Source organism: Lissotriton helveticus, chromosome 9, assembly GCF_964261635.1.
Source record: "Lissotriton helveticus chromosome 9, aLisHel1.1, whole genome shotgun sequence".
Lineage (NCBI taxonomy): Eukaryota > Metazoa > Chordata > Amphibia > Caudata > Salamandridae > Lissotriton > Lissotriton helveticus.
The window spans coordinates 244,506,522-244,529,094 of NC_136070.1; the positions used below are offsets into that span (position 1 = coordinate 244,506,522).

At 46.4% G+C, this 22,573-nt stretch overlaps 1 protein-coding gene across 6 annotated transcripts in view; it reads left to right on the forward strand.

The window, feature by feature from the left end:
* Positions 1-22,573, forward strand: part of DDHD1 (DDHD domain containing 1) — a 466,403-nt gene that overhangs the window by 385,408 nt on the left and 58,422 nt on the right. For 4 of the 6 annotated variants that reach the window (XM_078659828.1, XM_078659830.1, XM_078659833.1 and 1 more), the window contains one exon: positions 6,892-7,135. In XM_078659828.1, the coding sequence (XP_078515954.1) occupies positions 6,892-7,135 (244 nt within the window). The remainder of the gene's footprint in view (positions 1-6,891; positions 7,136-22,573) is intronic. The other 2 variants (XM_078659831.1, XM_078659829.1) reach the window with 1 other exon arrangement.

A 22,573-nucleotide genomic window follows, 5' to 3' on the forward strand; every position in this document is an offset into this window, starting at 1 on the left:
CACTATATCTGCCTCGTCTTTCTAATACGCGCACACATACCAGAGTCACATTTAGGACTGTTTAGGACTAATTGGTTACACTCACTCGGTGTCATGAACGCTGTTTTCTCACTCCGTCTCGCTCACACAGGCTTGAACTGGTACAGAAAATAGTCCCGGGCACCAAAACAAACGTTGCCCCCATTAGTAAGCTAGATAGCAAAAAAGTGGCCCCTGCTTGCAAATTTGGGCAGTTATGAACTTGGGAAGACATGCTATATAAATGTTTTTCACAAGAAATAGAATTATGCGTGGATTTGAGCTTCCTGCTGGCGATTTTTTGGTTTCTGCCGCCTGTCTAAACAGATCAGTGATCGTTCGAGAATAAAGCACCGTTCCAAGTGCATGGCCACTGCCCCTACCCCACTTTTTGTGTAATATTCCAACCACTGGACTTGATCTATGGTGTAAATCTCCTTAGCTCAGTCTCAAGCTGAAGGAGGTGGGGGACGCACTGATTTGATTTGTGCGAGTCTGCTGCTCGAGTGATTTCTGGGATTGTTGGACAGTTTCCCAGTCACTTTTGTAATCTGAGTTAATAGGCTGCCCTTTAAGAACCCGGTCAGATGAACGGCATGACTGCACACACGTCTTTCATCAGCCTGTTCAGGCTCCTAAGCATACAGGCAGCCTTTTGGTGGCAGTTTAAGGGGTAATAGCAATTACAACTGCCTGCAGCTACATGAAATGCCTGCTTGTCCTTAGGCGCCCACTTGCTCAAAGCTGATGGAGGTGGTTGATTATTAGAAATACATGACCATTACCTTTCTGCATCTTTTTTTCTTCTGAATCACCCTTGTGATTGGTACATTTCCCGCAAAACTGCTTTAACAATGAACATTTGTTCAAGTATTGATAAAGCCTAACAGGTTTGTTTTTTGTACCTTGCTCACACTTGGGCACACACCATACTGCTGTTCTTAAAATATGGGCATTGACAGGCATAAGTATACAGATTTCCAAAGTCCAACAGGAACAAGCACCAAAGCAAACGTAATGCGTTACGTTAAGCAAGACAGGCTCAGGTTGATGTATAGCAAGGGTACAATTGCCATTGGGGAAATGGGTACAATTGCCATTGGGGAAACAGAAACCTAAATTTAAAGGCAAACACGATTGGTATTCGGCAAAATGCAGGAAGGCCAAATCACGCCTAATAGAGGCAGTCAAAGGGAAGTCTCTCTCACTAATCCAAATTGCCAGAAGAGACCATAAAAAGGCCTTACTGGTAGCTAAAAGGGAGTGGGAGGATAACTACTGGCTAACCCTTAAGGAAGCCAGCATGAAAAAAGACTCTAAATCCTTCTGGGACACCATAAGGGCACGAAACAGACCGGATAGCGACCTCGTAACCTGTAACATTCCGGGCCAGGTATGGGAGGCTCATTTTTCCAAACTGTATTCCTGCCATAACGACATAAATGGAAGAGGGTCAGTCCATTCCTCTCTTCACACTGACTATATCTTTCTCCCTGGCGATCCTGACTTTACACCGAAGGAAGTAGAATATGCTATTAACTCCATCATTCCACAAAAAGCTGCAGGACCAGATGGCATCCCTGGGGACCTGCTAAAATCTGATGGTGTTAATTGGGGTAAATTAATCCACTCCCTTCTTCTTGCCCTCTGTAGGGGTGCCCCCATTCCTGTGTCTTGGAAGGGGGCAGAGGTGGTTCCCATCCACAAGAAAGGCCCTAGGGATGATCCGTCTAATTATAGGCCGATTCGCTTACTAGATGTAAGCCAAAAAGTTGTCGGTAAAGTCATTCTACTCAGGATACTCAACTGGGTGGATGAAAACAAAATACTTACCGATTTTCAGGCCGGCTTCAGAGTAGGCACAGAGTAGGCACTGGAACGATAGAGCAGGCCTTTAGGCTTATGATGATCTACTGGAAGGTAGTAGTGATAGGCAAGGGCAGTCTTTATCTCGCATTTATCGATTTAAAGACTGCCTTTGACCTCGTCCCCAGGGACTCGCTATGGAAGGTTCTGGCCAACATGGGGCTTCCACAGTACCTACTATCTCTACTAGTCAGGCTCCATCAAGACAGCTTTGCCCAAATCAGGTGGGGTTCTGGAGGGGAGAAAACGGGCTGTATTCCGGTCGAGAGAGGGGTCCGCCAGGGATGTGTTCTGGCTCCCACCCTTTTCTCTTTGTACATTAATGGGGTGGTGGAGCATCTACTCAAATTTCCATCTGACGAACCATCCCTGGGGGGGGTACGTATACCGACCCTCCTCTTCGCGGACGACACGCTCCTAATCTCCAAAACCCCAATGGGACTACAGAAACTCTTGGACAATTTCCAATCCTTTTGTACTGACCGAGGCTTGGTCATAAACACCAATAAAACAAAATACCTCGTCCTTAATCCCCCTAAACAGAAAGTGCGCCCCCCTATTTTAAATAGCGAATCCCTGGAAAGGGTAAAAGAATTTGATTATTTAGGGATACGCATTTCAGACAAAATGGATTGGACTCCCCATTTAGATAAGATGCTGCTGAATCACAAAAGGATCACAGGTGCCCTATTAAGGGAGCAACGTTCCAGTTCGCTCAAACCAATAGGAACAGTCCTAGAGATCTATGCTGCCAAGGGTGTCAGCTCTGCGCTTTATGGAGCTGAACTCTGGGGCTTCGCATCTTCTCAAGCCCTACAAAAATCTGAGAACAAATTCTGTAGGTAAATAATGTCCCTCCCTCAAAGTACCCCACTTCTGCCCTTATTTATGGACCTTGGCTGTACCCAGTTCGGCGAAATTGCGAAATTTCGTCCTCTCCTATTATGGGCCCGTATTTGGCGGGTAGAGGAACTCAGTGCCTATGCCAGAAGTCTGGAAGAAATAATGGAGTCACCACACTGGGCCAGAGTCAAATGGCTAACTGATATGAAGATCTTATTGTCGAACTTGGGCCTATTGGATTCCTGGTCTAGCAGAACCTCTCCTCCAAAACAAGTACTTAAAAACCTTTATCGGGATTGGACTCGCTCCCAAAGGCATTCTAGCTCATCCATTGGCAGGCTTACAGAGGACTTTTTGATGTTTAAAGACTGTCCCAGGCGAGAACCCTTCCTAGACATAATCGGGAAACCGTTTGCCCGGTCTTTGTATTTTAAATTTAGAACGGGTACTCTCCCACTGAACACTTTCACCAAAACATGGAAATCCTGTACAGACAAAACTGACTTGTGTCCGTCATGTTCAGCCCACCCAGAGACATTAGCCCATTTCTTATTTGTCTGCAAGGAATATGCCAATCCAAGAAGGGTGTGGCTGAAGAACTTGTGTCGGCAACTGGGAACTAGGAGCCATGATGAGGCAATCAGGATACTTGCAAAAATTTTATTTTGGGCTTGGGCTATTCGAGCCAGAAAGCTTAAATTCTCTGTTTAATTTTTTCTTAAATAATATTTATTCTAGTAAATGCTATACTCCATGTTATTAACTGGATATGTGCTACTAATTTTATTATTAACTACCAATTCTTTTTAAACTGCTTTTATGATAATGACATTTTATCGAAATAAAGCTTTTTGACTTTGACTTTGTATAGCAAGGTTCACCGAGTGAAGTGCAGCCGGGGACCTCTGAGTAGTATCTTAGTATAACACTTCTGGATGTCTCATGAGATTGCTGTATGATGTCCCTTGTGGTGGTTGTGCATCAGGAGGAGAGCTGGAGAATAGCTTATGCAGAGTTTTAGGACATATGTGTGCTTTGTGGGGGCTCGGGTGTGTTTTGGGGCATAGGTGTGTTGTGGGGATAGAATGATGTGCAGAAGAGTGCTCATGGTGTTGTACATTGAGGGAATGTGTTGGTGTGCACCATGCTTGCTGTGCCACAGGATTCAAGCTAGCCTGGGTAAAGAGGAGGTGATACCTTGTAACTAATCCCTGGATGCTTGTTTATTTTATATTAACATATTTATGTATTTGCCTTATTTTCCCCATAATCCATCTGCTGCATAATCTGCAGATTATTTTTGGGAAAGTGTAACAGATTAAAAGTTACTAAAAATTCAGCAACACGAGTGGCCACTCTTTTGTGTTGCTTATTGCCATGTGTGTGTGTTATGGAACTGTTGAGATGAGACACCGACAATTGCACGGTGTTAACATGTTCAACAAGCAATTACAATGCAATAGGTCTCGCATTTGCGAGAGTTTATGCTATTGGCATTGTAAATGACAATGCCTTTTATTTATTTATTTCAAAAACCAACACATTAATAAAAGGCATTGTAATCTACAATGCCAATAACTCAAACTGTAGTCAATGCGAGACCTGTTGCATTGCAAATGCTTGTTTTTGTCAGGAGGCCCAGCTCCACATCATTTGTCTGACTATGAAGGCCTTTCTGTCATGCATCAAGGAGAGGTTGGTGCAGATTCTCATGGACAATATCACTGCCGTGTGGTATTGCAATACGTGGAGTTGAGTAGGATCCTGGATCCTTTACCAGCAAGCTCTATGGGCCTGATTAGATTGCTTGGGCGTTTTCCCCATGGCCAACCTCCTGGCAGGGTCCCCGAATGCTAGAGGAGACGAGCTCAGCAGGCAGCATATACATCACAGCTGGCATTTACATCCCGAGGTGGCGCAGGGCATCATCCAACAGTGGGGAGAACTATAGCTGGAACTTTTCACCACATTCGAGGACATGTAGTGTTAAAAGTTTTACCTGTTGGAGTTTCCACAAGAACATTTGTTAGGTGCGACATTCCGAGTGGAATGGAACACAGAACTCCTGTAAGCCTTCCCACCCCTGTCTGGAGTTCTGAAAACAATCCAGAACAACCGGGCTCAAGTCAAGCTAGTGGCTCCAGATTGGACAAGGCCTATGTGGTGCCTGGATTGTCTGGGCATGAGCATTTGTCCTCCAAACAGGCTACCACTTTGTGAGGATCTTCTATAACCGCAACACAGCAGGGGCCTTCACCAGAATCTGTGCAACCTACGTCTACATTTGTGGAGTTTTTTTTTAGCAGCATCTGACTATATTTGATCTGCTGCCTGAAGTGATGGATATCATCTTTGCCCCCGGGCCACAAAACCACTTATGCTGGGCGCTGGGACAAATTTGTGGCCTACTGTTGCACCTGCAAGATTGACTCCTTACAAGGAAATCTGTCGGAAGTCCTTTTTTATGTTTACTGGACCAACCATCTTTGTTTAAATCACCTGGTGTGATGAGACTTATTAAGGGTTTGATCCACTTGTTAGCTCCCATGCTTTTTGTGGGACCTTAACTTGATCTTGACTTTTCTCATGTGTGTGCCCTTTGAGCTAATGCATAGTAGCTTTCTGCATCACTTGACTGAAGGTATAGCGCTGTTAAATATGTTCATCACATGCATAAACTCCAGGCACTCTCTATGCAAAATCTGTGACTCCCTTTCACATAGGGCAATCCATCGCCATGACTGCCTTCTTTGTTCCTCCTTATCCCTCAAACCAGGAGGAAAGGCTCCATTGCTGGACCTCATAAGGCCTTTAAACTTTTAAATTGATTTTGGGGTTCTCTGGGATGTAGAAAGGGAAGGTTGTGCAAAAGACCAGCTTGCCAAGGTGGATCGTCCTCTGCATCGAGATCTGCTATGCACTGGCCAAGAAGCAGCCCCCGAAAGGCCTGAGAGCTTATTTCACAAGGGCTAAGGCTGATACCATTGAGTTGGCTCATGGAGTGTTTCCGTTTCATCTGCCAGGCTGTGGCGTGGGCATCAGTGCATATATTTACAAAGCACTGCTACCTTGTCAGGCAGATCCAGCAGGAACAGCACTTTTTCTGCTAAGTCCTGCATGACTGTATCGGGTGAGCCCGCTTTAAAGACCCACCACCGTTGGTATCTATTGTAAGCGCGGAGACGCACTGTGTAGTGTATTCAGGCGCTTAATAAATGTTTTTATTATTATTATTATTATTATTATTATTATTATTAAGGTGAGTATATCAGCAGCTAAAAGAATCCAGCAAAAGAACAAGTTGCCCACTTTCAGTAATGCTATTCCTGGTAGAAACTCTATCTAACTAATATTCCTCACTGCTTTCTCACCTTACCGTTCTTTGGAGTGACACTTTAACATCTAAAAAGTTCCCAAGTTGGGGATCAGCCCACTGACACCAACAATTGTTCACGCTCTGCATCTAGGGGCACGAAAAAGAGGGAAATAATAAACTGACATTAGCTTGCAGCAGTAGAGCTATGTCACTTCTGGAGCGATATGGTGCCATCAAGCGGCTTGTGATAGCACTGCTGTACAAGGTGATGGATTCTACCTTCCACCTGGGAGTATTGGAAGTTAATGAATCTGCAGTTAGATAGAATATCCACCAGAGACAGTGTTATCAAAGGTAAGTAACTTGCACTTTGTGAAGGGATCTTTCATACAAAAGGTGCCAGATTTACACACATTTGAAAAGCAGATGTTCTGTCTGTTGTGTACAGTACAAAATGTTGTGGTTGCATCTCACTTGATTATGATTACTGCATTTAAAAAATGTGCGTATGCCTGGGCTCATAATAAAGCTTCACATATAACATATAACATATAACACTAAATACATAGAAGTGCCACACACAAGCACAATCAACACCATCTGCCCTGGCCCATAAGGGACTAACACGTCTTGACAGAACCTGTTCACATCTTGTTGCTGCTGGATTTTTGTGTGCTGTTTTTGCCCATTGTGTATTGTGAATTAAGTATTTCATGTGTTTTATGGCACCCATGGCCTTCCGTGAAATTACTTTGTCCCTGTTATGCCGAAGTTTGTAGGACATTTTTGCTTTTCTCTGTTTTCACTATAAGATCTCGTATTATTCTCTTCTTTAATTTCTCCTCTAGGCGTATAGACTGGAGCCGTTAATATTGAAGCACTACATCAACATTTCCCCTGTTCAGATCCACTGGTACAACACAGCAAATCCTACTCCTTACAGGTTGATGAAGCCATGCTTTCTCAGCACGTTTAAAGAAACTACCTCGGCATCTGATACTGAAAGTATACCAAGCCCGTCCACGTCACCTGTCCTTTCTCGACGGCACTACGGCGAGTCTATAACCAATATAGGCAAAGCAGGTATATTAGGTAAAGTTTTTGTGAAACACATTTCCTCTTTTTACATTTTAATATGTTTTAATACCTCAAGTTTAAAACAGTTTGATAAATATTTTGTTTCAGTTCACGCTTTTTTTAAATTAAGAACCTCAGTGGTTTAGCTGCTGTTAGAATTACTTGTTCAAACCAAACAAGCGTTATTCGAAAACACATAAAAGCTACATAAAATATCATCACTTGAATAAAAACACATAATTAAAGAACAGAGGTATTAATCACATAAAATGAGAAAAGTATATACACAGGGGATAAGAAGCAGACAAGCACCACCATGCAGGGCGATTAAAATTTCTATAACTGCTTTCTGTGCTTTATCATCATCACCCAATAGACTTCATTAGGCTTCACATAGAGAAAACCATGAAAGTTGCAAACATCCAAGCTACATTAAAAACACGAGTCCGTAAAATTAGAAGGCAAATAAGATATAATAAAAAAACATTATACAATCTCTCAAAATAATCTCTAGCAATAAAGTGCACAATTTATGGTCGAACGATATACCCCCTGAGTTCAGCATTACCCTACACCTGTGTCCTACCCTTCATAAACATTTTCTACGTGCTCAATCATCAATCTGGTCACTATTCGTCTAGAAAAGCCCTGGTTCTCACAATGGATTTCAAATTGCTAACAATAAAAAAGATACAATCAGCCTTCAACAATTGGAGGTACATGAGAGCTTGACGAGCCTGATTAAAATTCATCTTCTTTAAAGTAGGCACTAAAAAATATCTCTGTTGCACGTCATAAAAGTTATGAAAGAACAAAATGTAGCAAATCCTGTAGAGACTCTCCGTCACAGCCACAGGGTGCTAACAAATAACCTCTACTGCACCCTCTTGGAACGGCAAGCAGGAGGTGAAAAAGATCCAGGCGAAACCTGGATAATAAAACCCGCTCATAAGTGGATAAGGACCCCAGGAGATGAGGCTCGGCAGATGGAGTTGTTTTTAACATTAGGAATTTGCGGGAACTGAGTTTCTGCAAATCCCGCTCTTTCCTTTCCAGTTTCCATAGGGTAGTGAAGGATTTCGTAATTATATCCACATCCCTTTTTACAATAGAATCAGGATTGGAAAATAGGTCAGCACGCCCTCCCCCTTGAAACTGCTTTTAATATATCTAAGCCACGGTATTTGGGACGCATTGTCAAGGGACATACTCTTAAAATCAAGTGGCTGAGCGTTAAGTCCTTGTTCAACCAACAGTTTAGCCAAAACACAAGGGGGCGCAATGCCAGGGTATCTTTTGAATAAGCACCCCCAGTTCCTTGTGGACCACCATCATCGACAGACCACTCTGAACACCCAACAGGCGCTTCAAAAAAGTGTTCTCAACCACCTGAAGTGTCTTTGGCGGTATGCCCCCAGATTTCACTACCGTAAGAGGCTATAGCTACACTTTTTGCTTGATAAACTGTCAGCATAGCTGCAATTGGTCGCTTGCCTAGCTTAGAAGCAAAGTTAAAAATGGCCGCGTTCACTCGAACCAGATCCCCCTTTTTCCTCTGAATCAGAGACCCCCATTTTAATTGATCATCCAATATGAGAACACGTCCGTCCGGGGAACTTTGGCAGGGCCAACTGTAAATTGAAAACTTTTTTGTGGGCGAGTCCCCACCTGCATTATGTAAGATTTCGAGTTGTTGATGGAAAAATCTCGATCTGACATAAAGTTTGAGAAGGCGTCTAGCAAAGATTGGAAACCCCTAGCAGTCCTGGATAAAAACACTGCATAGTCCACGTAAAGTAAGACGGGAAGCCCACGTCGCCCTACATACAGGTAACCACCCCCTGTATCTAATAAAGCTCTACCTAGGTCGTTAATATAGAGGTTAAACAAGAATGGGGCCAGAATACAGCCTTGACGTACACCTCTTTTTATAGCAAAGTCCCTGGAGACACGAAGATCCTGGGAGAATCCAACATTGGCTTTTGTTGCCCTATGAAGATCCTCAAGGAAGTTCACAATATTATTATTATTATTATTATTATTATGCGTTCTTATACAGCGCTCGATTACCCGTAGGCATCTCGGCGCTTGCCTTGGGAACCCGTCCTGGCTTCCCCAAGGTGAAAGCCAGGCATCCCGCCGCGGGGGGCCGTAGTGGAGATTAAGCAGGCTAATGCCCAGAGCTGCAGAGTGTGAACCCATGATTGGAGTAGGCACCGAAACGAGAATTATCAAGTCCGTGGATATTTGGGCCCAAGACCCTGCCGCGTCGGGAATTGAACCCTGGTCCCGGGTCTGACCTCTGCTTCAGGGTCTGCCTCCTCTAACCAGTGAGCCACACTTCTCCACTCTATTGCTCTTTACCTTCATGGAATGCCACAGTTTGACCCTATTTACACAGTCCAATGCGGATGTTAAGTCCATGAAGGCTAGGTAGATAGTTTTGGAGCGAGCAACCGTGTATTTACTGAGTAGCATGGTTAAGTTAAGGCATTGGGCCATGGTTGACCAACCCGGGCGGAATCCAAATTGGACATCCAAGATTATCTTGTGCTCCTCAGCCCAGGTAGATAGCCGTTCTAATAATACGCAACCCACAACCTTAACCACTGAATCAAGAAGTGAGATCGGCCTATAGCAGAAAGTGCTATTACGATCAACCTTCTTGAAGACCGGTACGATGGTAGAGGTGGCCCAGGACTCGGGACAGCCATCCCTGGCCGCTGCATTAAAAACCGCTGTGAGTACCGGTGCCCAAAAAAGTGGATCCCACTTCAAAAGGTCAGGGGGGATGCTATCTGGACCTGGAGCTTTATTGCAGGTTAAACCGGCAATACCAACCTCAACCTCTCCCTGCTCAAAAACACTACAGGGGCATCCCTATCGCGACCTGCCTGGCGAATTAGCTCAGTTAGACTTTCAAACATAGTTTTAAAATGGAGCACCCATTCGTCCTCAGTGATGTGCGATCCTAATTCACCCCCTACTTCATGCTCAAAAAACGGTCTGTTAATAATGCTCCAGAACCACGAGCTATTGCTAAGGGTACTCGATTCTATCAACTGCTTCCAAGACTCCTCCTTCAGGACATCCTTCCTTTTAGCCAGTGACAGTTTGTACTCTTCACGACAGTCTCTAACCAAACGTTGGTTTCTCTGGTTACCATTCAGGGCTCCCCTCCACTTCCACGCCGCCTGAGAACATGATGAATCAAACCATCTGGGGTTTGAAGTAACTACTTTATATACTGGAGCACTTAAGAGTTCACTGACTTTGGTGGAGGTAATGTGGAAAGCACTGATGACCTCCCCCAGGGGAATACCTGGATAGGTACACAGCGCTAATTCTGTAGCACAGGATTCTTTAACTTCATCATAAAAGTCCCCTGGAGAGATCTGGGACCATTTAAGCCTTCGTCTACCGCCTGTTGGTCTTAGCGTACCCTTATTCACCACCCTACGATTTCAAAGTAGTAAGGGACCACGCAATTGGACACAGAGCTGATTATGGTCACTAAAGACACTTTCCAGAATAGTGAAACCACAGAATAAAGTCTGTAAAGAAGTTGAAATTAAGATATAATCAATAAAAGAACCATTACCTCTCCCTTTAAAAGAAGGGACAAGGGCTTTACTATACTGGTCAGACATGAGTGACATCAAATTAATTTAATAGATTATTCAATAATTTTGAATATGGTGTTCAATGTGGAACCCCCTCAACCTAAGTTAGCAGTACTTGTGGTCCTAGGGTCTCCACATGGGTGGATATTAAAATCACACAGGAAGATAAAATTATGTACACTAGAACCACAAGACTGCCTGATATATGAACCCAGCACTGTAATGTTACAAACACGGGGTGGGTCTGCCACCGAATTGTAGACATTTAGAAGTCTCAAACTAGAGGCCCCCCATTATAATACCAGAGCCTGGAGACCTGAGCTCAGTGTCGGCAGAACCTGAATCTGGCAGTCTACCCGCAGAGCTATATAAATGACCAGTCCACCCTTGGCTCTACAACCCTTCGACGGAGAAGCTGGAACAAAGAAAGCCTTCTATCCCTCCAAAAATAAGCTGTAATCCGCTAACCATGTTTCTTGTAATCAGATCACACTAAATTGTTTCACAAATTGCAACCAGGTAGGATCTTGAAACTTATTATACAAGCCTGCAATATTCCAAGATAAAACATTATCATCAAATGCTCCGGGGACCCTCTTGACTTGCACTGGGAATCCTGCTGTTTGGGCTCTGAGACTGTGGCAGACAATGTGGGGCTCGTAAGTCAATCACACTCTTCCAACCTGGCTAATGAGGAAAATCTATTAAATAAATCTAGCGAAGGAGGGGCGCTATACTGTTGACCTGGCGTATGTCGTGAGTGAGCTGCGGGTGTGTGTACTTGTGCAGAAGGGAATCTTTGTGACCAGCCAACTAGGGGGGCCTCCATATTGGTGTTCCCAAGGGTATACCGTGATGTATCAGGTTTATTAAAAAAAAGCTTAAAGATAAGGCCCTAACAGACAACTCATAGCTAAGAGGAGCAGAATATGGGTCCCTGGAAAGGATCCTTTCGGCGACATCTGATCTATTAAAATTTACAATAACTCAATCATCCATGCCAATTTTACGAGAGCTGCCTATCCAGCTAACTCTACGCACCATAATGATATTTTTTGCCACCCTTGAGCCCAAAACGGTATTGTTAGATAGCCAGTGCAGTACTTTATTTTTTAACTGACCAAAATCCTCTTTAATTCCCATTGGGAGAGGTGGAACATTCCCCAAAACCACTACATATGAGGTTGATTCAGGTGGGAAATGAATAACCACTAGACACTGCAACTGTGCCTATTTGCTCCCCTGCATCTGTCCACCTAAGGGCTGACTTTACTCCTGGACCCTCGCCTGTACAAGCATCCCCCTACTCTTGCTTACGCCTTTACTCTTTATTACATGCTCCCCCCTGTACTATAGACTGCGTCTGTGTTTGTGTTCGTGACTGTTCTGAGTTATTCTTTGACAAATTTGACAAGGAGAAAAAGTCCCTTGCAGTACTCAGTCCCGGGCTATCCCTTGACCCGCCAGTTAGGGACGATAGTACAGTAGATTACGGGCTGCTAAGCTTTTCTCAATCAAAGTCAGCCTCTCGAGGATCTGGCCCAATTTTAAGTCCAACAGGCTAATTATCACGGCCTATTAGGATTCCAGAGCCACCAGTGGTTCAGTGGTTAAGACTACTGAAGCAGGTGCCGCAGGCTTAGAAGCCAGGTTAGGTTTAGGTTTCTTCGCTTTACCCCCGATGGCTTGAGATTTCCTTTTGGTGCCTACACCAAGCCTCAAATTCCCCTTAGCTGGCAAGTGTAGGTTCACGCTCCCGGTGGCTGGAGAAGTTTCCCCTGAGATATTAATTTGGTTAGCAGCATTCCCTTGTGGTGACTGGGTTGCGCTACCCCCCTTGGTGCTTATTGTAATGACAGGTGAAAGGGGCCTTGGGATAGCCTTAGGATTGGCTAATAACAAGCTTGTTGACTCAGCACCGACCTGTGCGACAACATGAGACTCAGATCAGGTAAACAGACTCAGGGGTTCATCATCACCCTCCACCAAGGATACGTGAGTGTTGACTAGTCGAGGATTAGAGATTCTAGTTGGTGACCCAGAGAGACGTCTATTAACCAGCTCTATCACTGCTGCTGCCCGCTGCAAGAAGATATCCATGGTAGTTACTGAAGCAATGGAACCAGTCTTTGACCTTGCAGCGGCTGATGCTGTCTTGCTCCTAACCATGGCTCAACAGACTAAAAGGCAAGTGCGAAGTATGAAGAATACTGGGTCCCAATTAGATATTACAAGTTGGCAGCCCTGAGGATGAAGAGCACCCGGAGCACAGCACAAACACTCAAACCAAGAGCTCGACAGAATTCAACTGAATTTTGCGCTATACGGAATAGTGCACTTAGGGGCCAACACCACACATCAGCACAGACAGTCCTTCCTTCTCAGTCGCCGTTAGTTTCACTAGGAGAGGCAGCTGCTGGGGATAATGTGGCTCACTGAGAAGAACCAAGTGGGTAGGCCCAGCCCAGTCTCAGCCGGCCTCAGACGGGCCCAGGCGAGTTGGGATGATGGGAGCGGCTCTTGCCGCTGAGTCGACTGGTTGCTGGAGTCCACGGACTCCAAAGTATGCTGCACCACCACTACAATGCTCGAGAAACGGGCCCCGGGCTGCGTGAGCCCGCGCCGGTTTATAAAGTGCCTCCAGGTGCATTCAGATGATGGGAGCGGCTCCTGCCGCTGAGGCGACTGGTTGCTGGAGTCAACGGACTTCAAAGTATGCTGCACCACCACTACAATGCTGGAGAAACCGCAAACCTCCTGACATGGTTTGGGCTTACTAAAAGCAAGCCGGAGTCGCAACAGACTCCTTCTCAGAGGCTTCCATTTATTGTGGCTGTCTAAGACACAGAACAGTTCTGGGCCTTCTCACCGCCACAACGAGTCAAGAACAATTGGGCTATGATCTGATGTTTCAGCCTCTGTCCTGGATCACGGTGAGGAGAGCTCTGAGGCTTCTCGGCCTCTTAGCCTCCTGTGGCCTGCTGTATCTTCCTTGTAAGCTATAACAGTTGGCATATGCATACAGCAATGGAATCTCAAGTCTCAGTAGGCCCAGCACAAAGGAAATCTGACAGATGTCCTCCTAATCTGGGAAGATACGATCTGCTTTCTGTGCTTTATCACAGCCAATAAAGATTGTGACAACATAAAACATATGAATGACTTGTCATTTTTTGATAACGTTAACACCAATTATTGGTAACAAGGTACAAGTTCTCATTTTGAAGCAAACTTAATTCAGTGGCATGACAATTCACAAATGACAGGTGGTTAATAGTATATTCTCGTCTTTAATAAATCTCTATGTAGTGGTGATTGGAAATCCTTGGGCTGAACTATGAAACGGCCTAGAAAGTTGTAATGCCACCTGCGTATACCCGCAAGCTTTTCACAACAAGTTTGGCACCAAGTTGTGCCATAAATCACCCAAGTTGCTGTACATGCCAAGTTTTTGTAGATTACATTCTTCAAGACTGTTTTGCCAAATTGCCTCTGCAAAAAAAGTGATGGACACTGTACACTTTGTGCAGAATGTACAGTAGTTTGTCAATATTTGGCATAGGTCGGAGAGGCTCCTCATTGGTTCCGTGTTGGTACAGTAAGGCTTCCTGAGATAGTACCTCAGCTGTGTGATTACCACGCAGCTTAGTTTTTTGTTTTTTGCATCTGATTTACTTCTGTAGGAATGGTCACCAAATTTGTTTTTCTCGTGCCCATTTTCAGCTTTTTTTTGTCCTTTTGTTTTCCTTTGCAGCATGTCAATATACTCTGGATGTAAGCTCTGTATTTAATACAGGAAAATGGAGCTCATCAGGTGCACTCTAACCCCAACTCTTTGCCCTGTGAATCCTGCTACACGAGACACTGTATAGCAACTGCAAGTAGGAGCCAAAAGTCCTTTTATCAATCTGCTATTGAGATCGTAGCCTTGCTTCCATGTTCGAAGCACTGTAAAAAAATAATCAGAGTGGCCTTTCTGCTTGTGCTATAAACATTTCCCATCATTCATGAATATACAGCCGCTGAAGCAGCACTTCAGATTGAGATCCAAATAGTTGTATGTTTCTAAACATTAATCTGGTTGTGGCGATCCCTATATAGCTCCATCCAGAAAGATAGTCTTGGGCAGCTAGGGGAGGCACTAGGGAAAGTGGTGAAACAGGGTGCGCATGGCATGGGTTCAATGTGCACCATGGCTAAAATGGGGTCAGGGGTAAATCCTTTTGCGTGCAGTATGGGAGTGTAGGCTAAGTGCCTGACAAGAAACGAAAATAAAGGTCACCATCAGTGAGTGGTGCACAACACCCTCTTCTGTCAGTTTGCTGGCCCACTCGGTCAAGTTCTGTGGCCTGGTCTTTTTCCATATGAGCAACGCTCAAGAGGCAACAACCCAAGCACGAGTGTTCCAATCCCTCATAGTACATTTGTACAGAGGTGGAGGCTGCTTAGAAAGTGTAATCTACAGAAGAGAACAGTGCTTCGGAGAGGAGCATCATGACAGAAAAACTGAGGTACCAAAGGGGCGTCTCTCAAGCATTGAGATGCTTTAGCTGGGATAGGCCAGAAGGTTGTTGAGGTATCCTATAGTAGAGGTCGAAGTGATGATGAGAGAACAGGCCCTGCTCAGATCTGGTATTGCTTAGTACATGGATATCTATCACTGACCATCTGCACGGATAGTTGTTGAAGAGAAGTTGAGGGTCCTGACATGCAATGTCTGAGATGTAGAGCATCAGCGGGGGAGGGAGGGCGATGAACAAACTACCTTACAGTACAGGTTCTTGAAAGTCGTGCCGCTGCTTCCCATGCATAAATTGACTTTTTCAATTACATTTCCATTATGGAATCCCTGAATTCCTCGCACATATGATGTTGAGAGGCACCTATCTCTGTGCTGGGTGTACTTACAAGGGAACTCACTGGACCCACTCTATTAAAAGATGGGAGCGAGTTATGCAAGCAGCACCAGATGAGCGACTGGGGTACAGAAGGTCAATGTTTACCACTAGAAGTTTGGGGAAGGCAGTAAGTATTGGAGGGAAGGTGATGGTGGAGCTACCTTTGCTAGAATGTATTGATGTAGTAGTGTATGAGGTGGTATATTATTAGAGGCTGAGGCTGTGATGTTTCATGTTTCTAAATCCGGACTTCTAGGCCAGTGAGAAGAAGCTGGTAGAGATTAAAGTGATGGCGATTGCTGGAGCTTTCCAGTATCCTGTGAAACCAAATATGGGCTATCAAGGCAAACAACATGTCTTCTCACAAGTAAAATCAGCCAAGGGATTTCAGGAGCCCTTGATGGCAAAAAAGTGACTGATGTGTGAGTAATTTGGGGTTCAGGGCATAGTTCAAGGCAGAGGATTTCACATCTCAACCTGGATTGGTGTGTGGAGGAGTATTTTAATTAAAATTGGTAGTCTTGTTGTGTACATTTCCAGGCGCTCTGTCCCTCTGCTTGTCCTCCTTATTTTCTTTGGACTCCTTGTAAGCGAACCAGTATATGTTCCAATACCAATACAGGACATTCAAGGGATCTGGCTTCTGTGGCTCTTCATAATTTTCTACAGTGCTTGCAGTGGTAATATCTATTCAGTGTTGTGACCCTACCCACTTCAAAACAGTACTGGGAAGAGTGTACCAAATGGAGATTGAAAGCAAGCTATGCTATTCAAAATGCTTCCTGGTCTCCCCAAAGACTGGGAACCCTTAGCCAGACTGTCTAATGTAAAATTCTTCAATAAGGTCCTCAGAAATGAGAAATCATAAATGTCATCCTGGCATAGATCCTCCATACTTTGGAGTTGCAAGATTGGCTGTCTTTAATTATAAGATAGCTGTTAACTCATAACTTTAGAGCATTGGCCCTTGAATTTTCTTTGGGAGACCCCCTTTAATTTAATGCCCTGTTTTCAGTCTCACCGCGACGCCACATTTATCAAGCTAATTTCAGTAGTGACTTTACATCTATGATGTCAGAGCATTTATGTATGCCCTTCTTGAAAATTCTCAAAAGAAAAAGGTATGCTGTTCCTAAAGGGAACAAAGGGGAGTAGGTCAGAGAAACGGAGCCACTACAAGCTGAGTAGTTCCTTTTTGGAAATAGGGCCCTCACACACCCTTGTGGGTGTCATGCTTCATCATCGGGCATGCTCCGGCGCTGCAATGCCTGACGGGCACCTTCAAGGGTGCTCTTTGAGAGATTTTTTCCAAAGCTGTGATGTGAAGTGCAAGTTAAGGGCCCTTAGTGTAGATTGAGGAAACGTAGGTGTTGATGTAGTGATGAGTGCCTTGAAAAAGCTAGGCAAGTCTAATCAATGAGTATGCCTGACTTACTAAAAACGTGATGTCACCAGTGAGGACAAGGATCCCTTGTGACTTATAAGGTCAACATGTTTCATGCCGTCAATTAGTCAAGATGTGATCTACGGCAGTTCTTCAGGACCTTAAAATGTCTACCTTATCTACATAGTGTCTTGGACCAAGGATGCATCAAGTAGTGTACAAACACTTAAGTACCTGCAGAATGCAAAATCACTGACTTGGGGGAGGACGATATGAAAAGAAATCATAAAATAGCGCCATACAGAGTAGGCCTGTAGAGGCATGCAACACTAGAATGCTAGATTTGTAAAATGCGGTGGTAGGAACCAAGTTAGATAAACACGTTGCCTACATAAAAACATAAAGGTGGTGGTTTCATACACTGTGGTCCAAAGGGTGGAAAAAAAACTCACCCAATGAGGGTGATGTCATCACCTCTTCAAGAGAAACACTGAGATAATCGCTAAAATATTAAGCGTGCTGTTGGGAAGTAAAATTTAAATTGACATTTTGTAAGTGAACCCTGGGGGAGGAATAATAACCTCCGTTCACATGATGAAAAGCCAAAAATCCAGTACTCGCTTCATCCATTGGAGAACTTAACCAATGACCTACCCCGTCTCATGTGCCTCGGGAGTGAGGACTTGGAGGTGGTTGTTTGGTTTATAAACCTTCCTCCTGGCCCTAATTGGTGGCAGGTGGTTCGTATGAAGTGGTTAATTGCTGATCAATGGTCAGCAGCGCGGGGCCGTGGATGTCATCTTGTTGTGGGTTAGAAGCCTATGTAGTACATGGATTGTTGCTCTTAATTAATGTGACCGGGTTGAAAATTGTTGGGGCGCTCCCATTGAATGTGGGCGAGTATGTGCCTATGTGGGTCTCCTTTCCTTACCGTAAAGTGAATAGGAGAGGCAATGTAAAAAACACCATTTTCCAGGAGTGCAGTCATCTACTAACATTCTTGGGAGAGTGCGTAACCAATCATAGGAAATGATGCCATGAAGGAGGCTGGTGAAACCTAAGAAATAATTACTCTTTTTAAGGAGCAAAGGATTCTAGATGGTCCTACGAGTTTGTGTGAATTACGTTGAGAGCCAATCAAATGCATTAGAGAAGTGACAGGGACAAATAGAGCGAACTCTCACTGAAGTAATGTAGTCTAGTATTAATCATGCGGTGGCTTTACAGAGTCTAATAACCCACTGGGTTCTGGCCAGAGATAGAACGCATGTGTCATTGTAACTCCCATGGCAGAGGTGGAATGTGTTGCCAGTAAGGAGAACTCACATAATGTGTGAAATAGCGTATTGCCAGATCGAGATTATCGAATGATTAGTGAAGGCTACCATTTGATATCTCCCCGTGGTATATCTTCATTCAATCCCTGAATGCGTATGGACAGACGGAAAATCCAGTGTTGTTCCCTTTTAAAGAGTGCACCCTTTCTCAAAATGGAAAGGGCTTCCAGCACAGTCATTCGTAAATCATCAGCTGTGTGACCGAGGTCAATAAAGTGTGAGCACATTTTTTTTTTTTTAAACAAATTTTATTAAGTGCATGGTAAGCATAGAACTTGCAATGCTCTGTCACCCAGAGACAATCACCAACATCAATTAGCAAATCATAAATGCAGTCTTTTCTCTTTTAGGATGTAGAATGTACAAGCAAACAGTTGTGTCAAACTGGTCCCCCCACCAAAACTCCCCCCCCCTCCACCCATAGCTCCCACCCTCCCCGTGCGCTGCTGTCTGCTCCACTTATTTAATATACTTCCAGTACGTGCTGCAGATCGTACAACAAGATGTTCATAGTTTTGCCATTTTTGTCCGGCTACATATGGGGCTGGTCCATCCAGTCATCCGGGGGCGGATCCAGCACCAGACCACGATAGTCCGCCCACCTCTTCCAGATTTTAAAGTGTTTTTGCGGGCAGCCCCTGGCCAAGAAGACCGGTTGTTCAGGCCCCATGGTGAAGTCCATACCATTTTTCCAGGCTGTGAGTGGTGGAGCCTGGGGTGCCTTCCATGAGCGTGCGATATCTCTTTTAGCTAACGTTAAGCCCAAAAGAAGTAAATGGCGCTTGTACCTATTCCCTCCCACACCGGCCATGACGTGTAACAGCGTCAGTTTGGGGTCTCTCTGGAGTACCCAGGCTAGGACCTCATCCAAACAACGGAGCACTCCCATCCAGAATCGCTGCAGCGCCCCGCATTCCCACACTGTATGCAACAACGTACCAACTTCCGATCCACACCTAAGACAATCGGGGGATGCAACCAAACCCGCCCTCCACAAGCGCTGTCTAGTGTAATATGTACGGTGTAGGTACCGAAACTGAATTAATCGCAGGCGTGTGGATATTGCAGCACCCCTAGGGCTCTCTAGCGCCTCCACCCAATCCTCCTCGTCCAAGTCCCCTACATCCCGTTCCCAAGCTGATTTAAGGCGTTGCAGATCAGTGGAGCAGTGCCGAACAAGGGTCTGGTAGATTCGGGACAGTTTCTTGTCGGGTATTTCCCCCATGAAGACCTTCGCCTCCAGCGGACTAAACTCTGGGAGATCTTCCAGCCCTGCTATATAAGGTGTCAGCGCATGGCGGAATTGAAGGTATTTATAGAATTGGGTTCTCGGCATCTCAAACTCATCTCGCAGCTCCTCAAAGGACTTGAGCACAGTCCCCGACATGACGTCTCCTAATGTGGAAATGCCAATTGCATCCCATCCGCGGAAGCCCATCAGCGTGTCCATTTGTGGTAGCCGACCGTTGCGCCACAACGGGGTTTCCTGGGTAAGCACACCCCACCAGCCCATCCTGCGCAGTGCCTGTCTCCAAACCTGGAAGACCACCTGTGTAATGGATGGTAGAGAGTTCCTGAGGGGCGCCCAGTACAGCAATGTGTGGACGGAAGCAGTGCCCATCAGCGCCCTCTCCACTGCATACGCGGGGTCGCGTCTATCTGCATACCACCAGTCGTTTAAGACCAAGAGGTGGGCTGCTTGGTAATATGATAGGACATCAGACGTGGCCAGGCCCCCGGTATATGTTGATCGGAAGCAAGTCCGCAGGGCAATTCGTGCCGCGCCCCCGTCCCACAGGAACCGACTGAGTGCTGAGTTAAGGCGCCGGAACCAGCCCAGCGCATCCAGGACCGGGTGGTTCTGCAGCTGGTAAATCAGGCGCGGGAGCGCCACCATCTTAAAGATGGCCGATCTACCGTGTATGGAAAGCGGCATCTTAGACCATGTCTTAATGTCTTCCCGGGTGCGCTCCCAGACCGGGGCAATGTTGCGCTCCATGGCAACAGTCGTGTCCTCAGTGAGGAACACTTCCAAGTACTTCACCCCATCTGCAGCCATCTGGAGCTCATCCGCCCAGTCCCCCACTTGCTGCGGGCGGCCCAGAATCCAGAGCGTGGATTTCCGGGCATTCATATACAATCCAGAGGTTTCTCCAAAGATTTGTAGGATTCGCAGGAGACGGGGCCCCGAGTGCTCCAAGTCAGTGAGGAAAAATAACACATCATCAGCGTACAGGGCTATTCTGTCCGTCAAGCCGGCCGTCCACCGAAATCCCCTAAATTGAGCGTCCATACGCACCCAGGCCGCAAGGGGCTCCATAGCGAGTGCAAATAGATATGGAGAGAGGGGGCAGCCCTGTTTCGTACCGCGCTTGATCTGGAAAGAGTGGGATATCCCCCCCCCCTCGCACCGCGGCCGTAAGGTCCGTGTACAGGAGCCTCACATATTGCAAAATCGAGGGCCCAGATTCAAACGTCCCAGTAAGGCGAACAAGTATATCCAGCTCAGGGAGTCGAACGCCCTATCCATGTCTGCCAGAAACAACGCCACTTGTTCCCCCAGTCTTCGCCAGGCCGACACTGCCACCTGAGCCCGCCTAATATTATGACGAGTGGCCCGCTGTGGCATAAAGCCAGCCTGGTCCGGATGAACCAGGTCCGTGATATATGGTTTAAGTCTATTTGCTAGGGCCTTAGCCAGTATTTTGGCCTCCGTGTTAAGCAAGGATATCGGGCGGTAGGACGCGTGATTCTCCGGGGGGTGCCCCGGCTTCAAGAAAACCACCACCTCCGTGTGACGCCAATCTGGTGGCAGCGAACCCTTCTCCCGCGCTTCTTCTATGACTGGGCGGAAATGTGGGCTCAGTTGCGTCGCGAAACGCCTAAAAAATTCACTAGGGAACCCATTTGGTCCGGGTGCTTTCCCCGGGTTCAATTCGCCCAGCGCTGTGGCCAGCTCGTCATCCGTAAGGGGCCGATCCAGTATCTCACGAGCCTCATCTGAGACGGCCCTCGGTGGAAGGTCGTCGATGAATCATTGGACTACCTCTGCTTCCAGGCACTCCCGTGGCGCATATAGGGCCTCATGCTATGTTGCAAAGCTGTCAGCCAGCGCTGTTGGCTCCAATATAGGCTCCCCAGCTAGGCCCACTACCTGGGGCAGGGGTTGGGCGTGCATGATGCCTTGACATAGGCGGTGTAGCATCTTGCAGGACTTATCGCCCCATTGGTATATACGACTGCGCGTAGCCAGCCAAGCCTGCCTGGCCTCGTCCAGCAACACCACCGCATATTGTTGTTGCGCCAAAGCCAGCTGCCTCCTGGCCGTCCCCCCATCCCTCTCCCTACTTTTACGCTCTAGCGCCTCCAGGTCAGCCTCGCGCCGCACTAAGTCTCTACGCCGCTCCTTACGTGCTGCCGCGCACCATGATATATCAACGCCTCGGAGCGTGGGCTTCATTGCTTCCCAGAGTGTCGCCGGGGAGTTCACCGTGTCCACATTAGCATATAGGAAATGATCGAGTTCACAGGTCACGTGGGCACGGTAGGCATCCTGCAGCAGCTGCCATGGTGACAATCGCCACCGAAACGGCTGCCGAGCGCGGCCAGTATCGAGCACCACGTAGACCGGTGAATGGTCCGATAGCGCCCGCGGCAGGATCTCCGCGGACAACACTCTATACGCCAGTCCCCTTGGAACAAATATGTAGTCAAGCCTTGAGAAGGAGTCCCGCACAGCAAAGAAATATGAGTACTCTCTACGCGCGCCATGTTTGTGCTGCCATGCATCTACCCAATCGAGACCCGTGGCCAGGGCCCGCAACCTAGTCGCAGGAGCCTCCCTTCCCGCAGCACCCTGAGCGCCAGCCGCACCACGCCATCTGTCACACGTGACGTCCATCACATCATTCCAATCCCCTCCCACGAGGGACAGGGCAGTGGGCATGTCTACCCATAGGGAAAGCAGCTTCTCAACTAGGGCCCACTGCAGCGGGGGCGGGGCATACACACTACCGATGAGCACTGTGGTCTCTCCAATCTCTCCCTGCAGGAACACAAACCTGCCCTGCGCATCAGTCCACGTGCGTGTATGCTTAAAGGGAACCCTGCGGTGTATAAGAACCGCCACCCCTCGTGATCCTCTCGTGAACCCAGAGTGGTACGCGTGGGTGAACCCATTTCTCTGAAGGCACAGCGCTTTAGTACCGAGC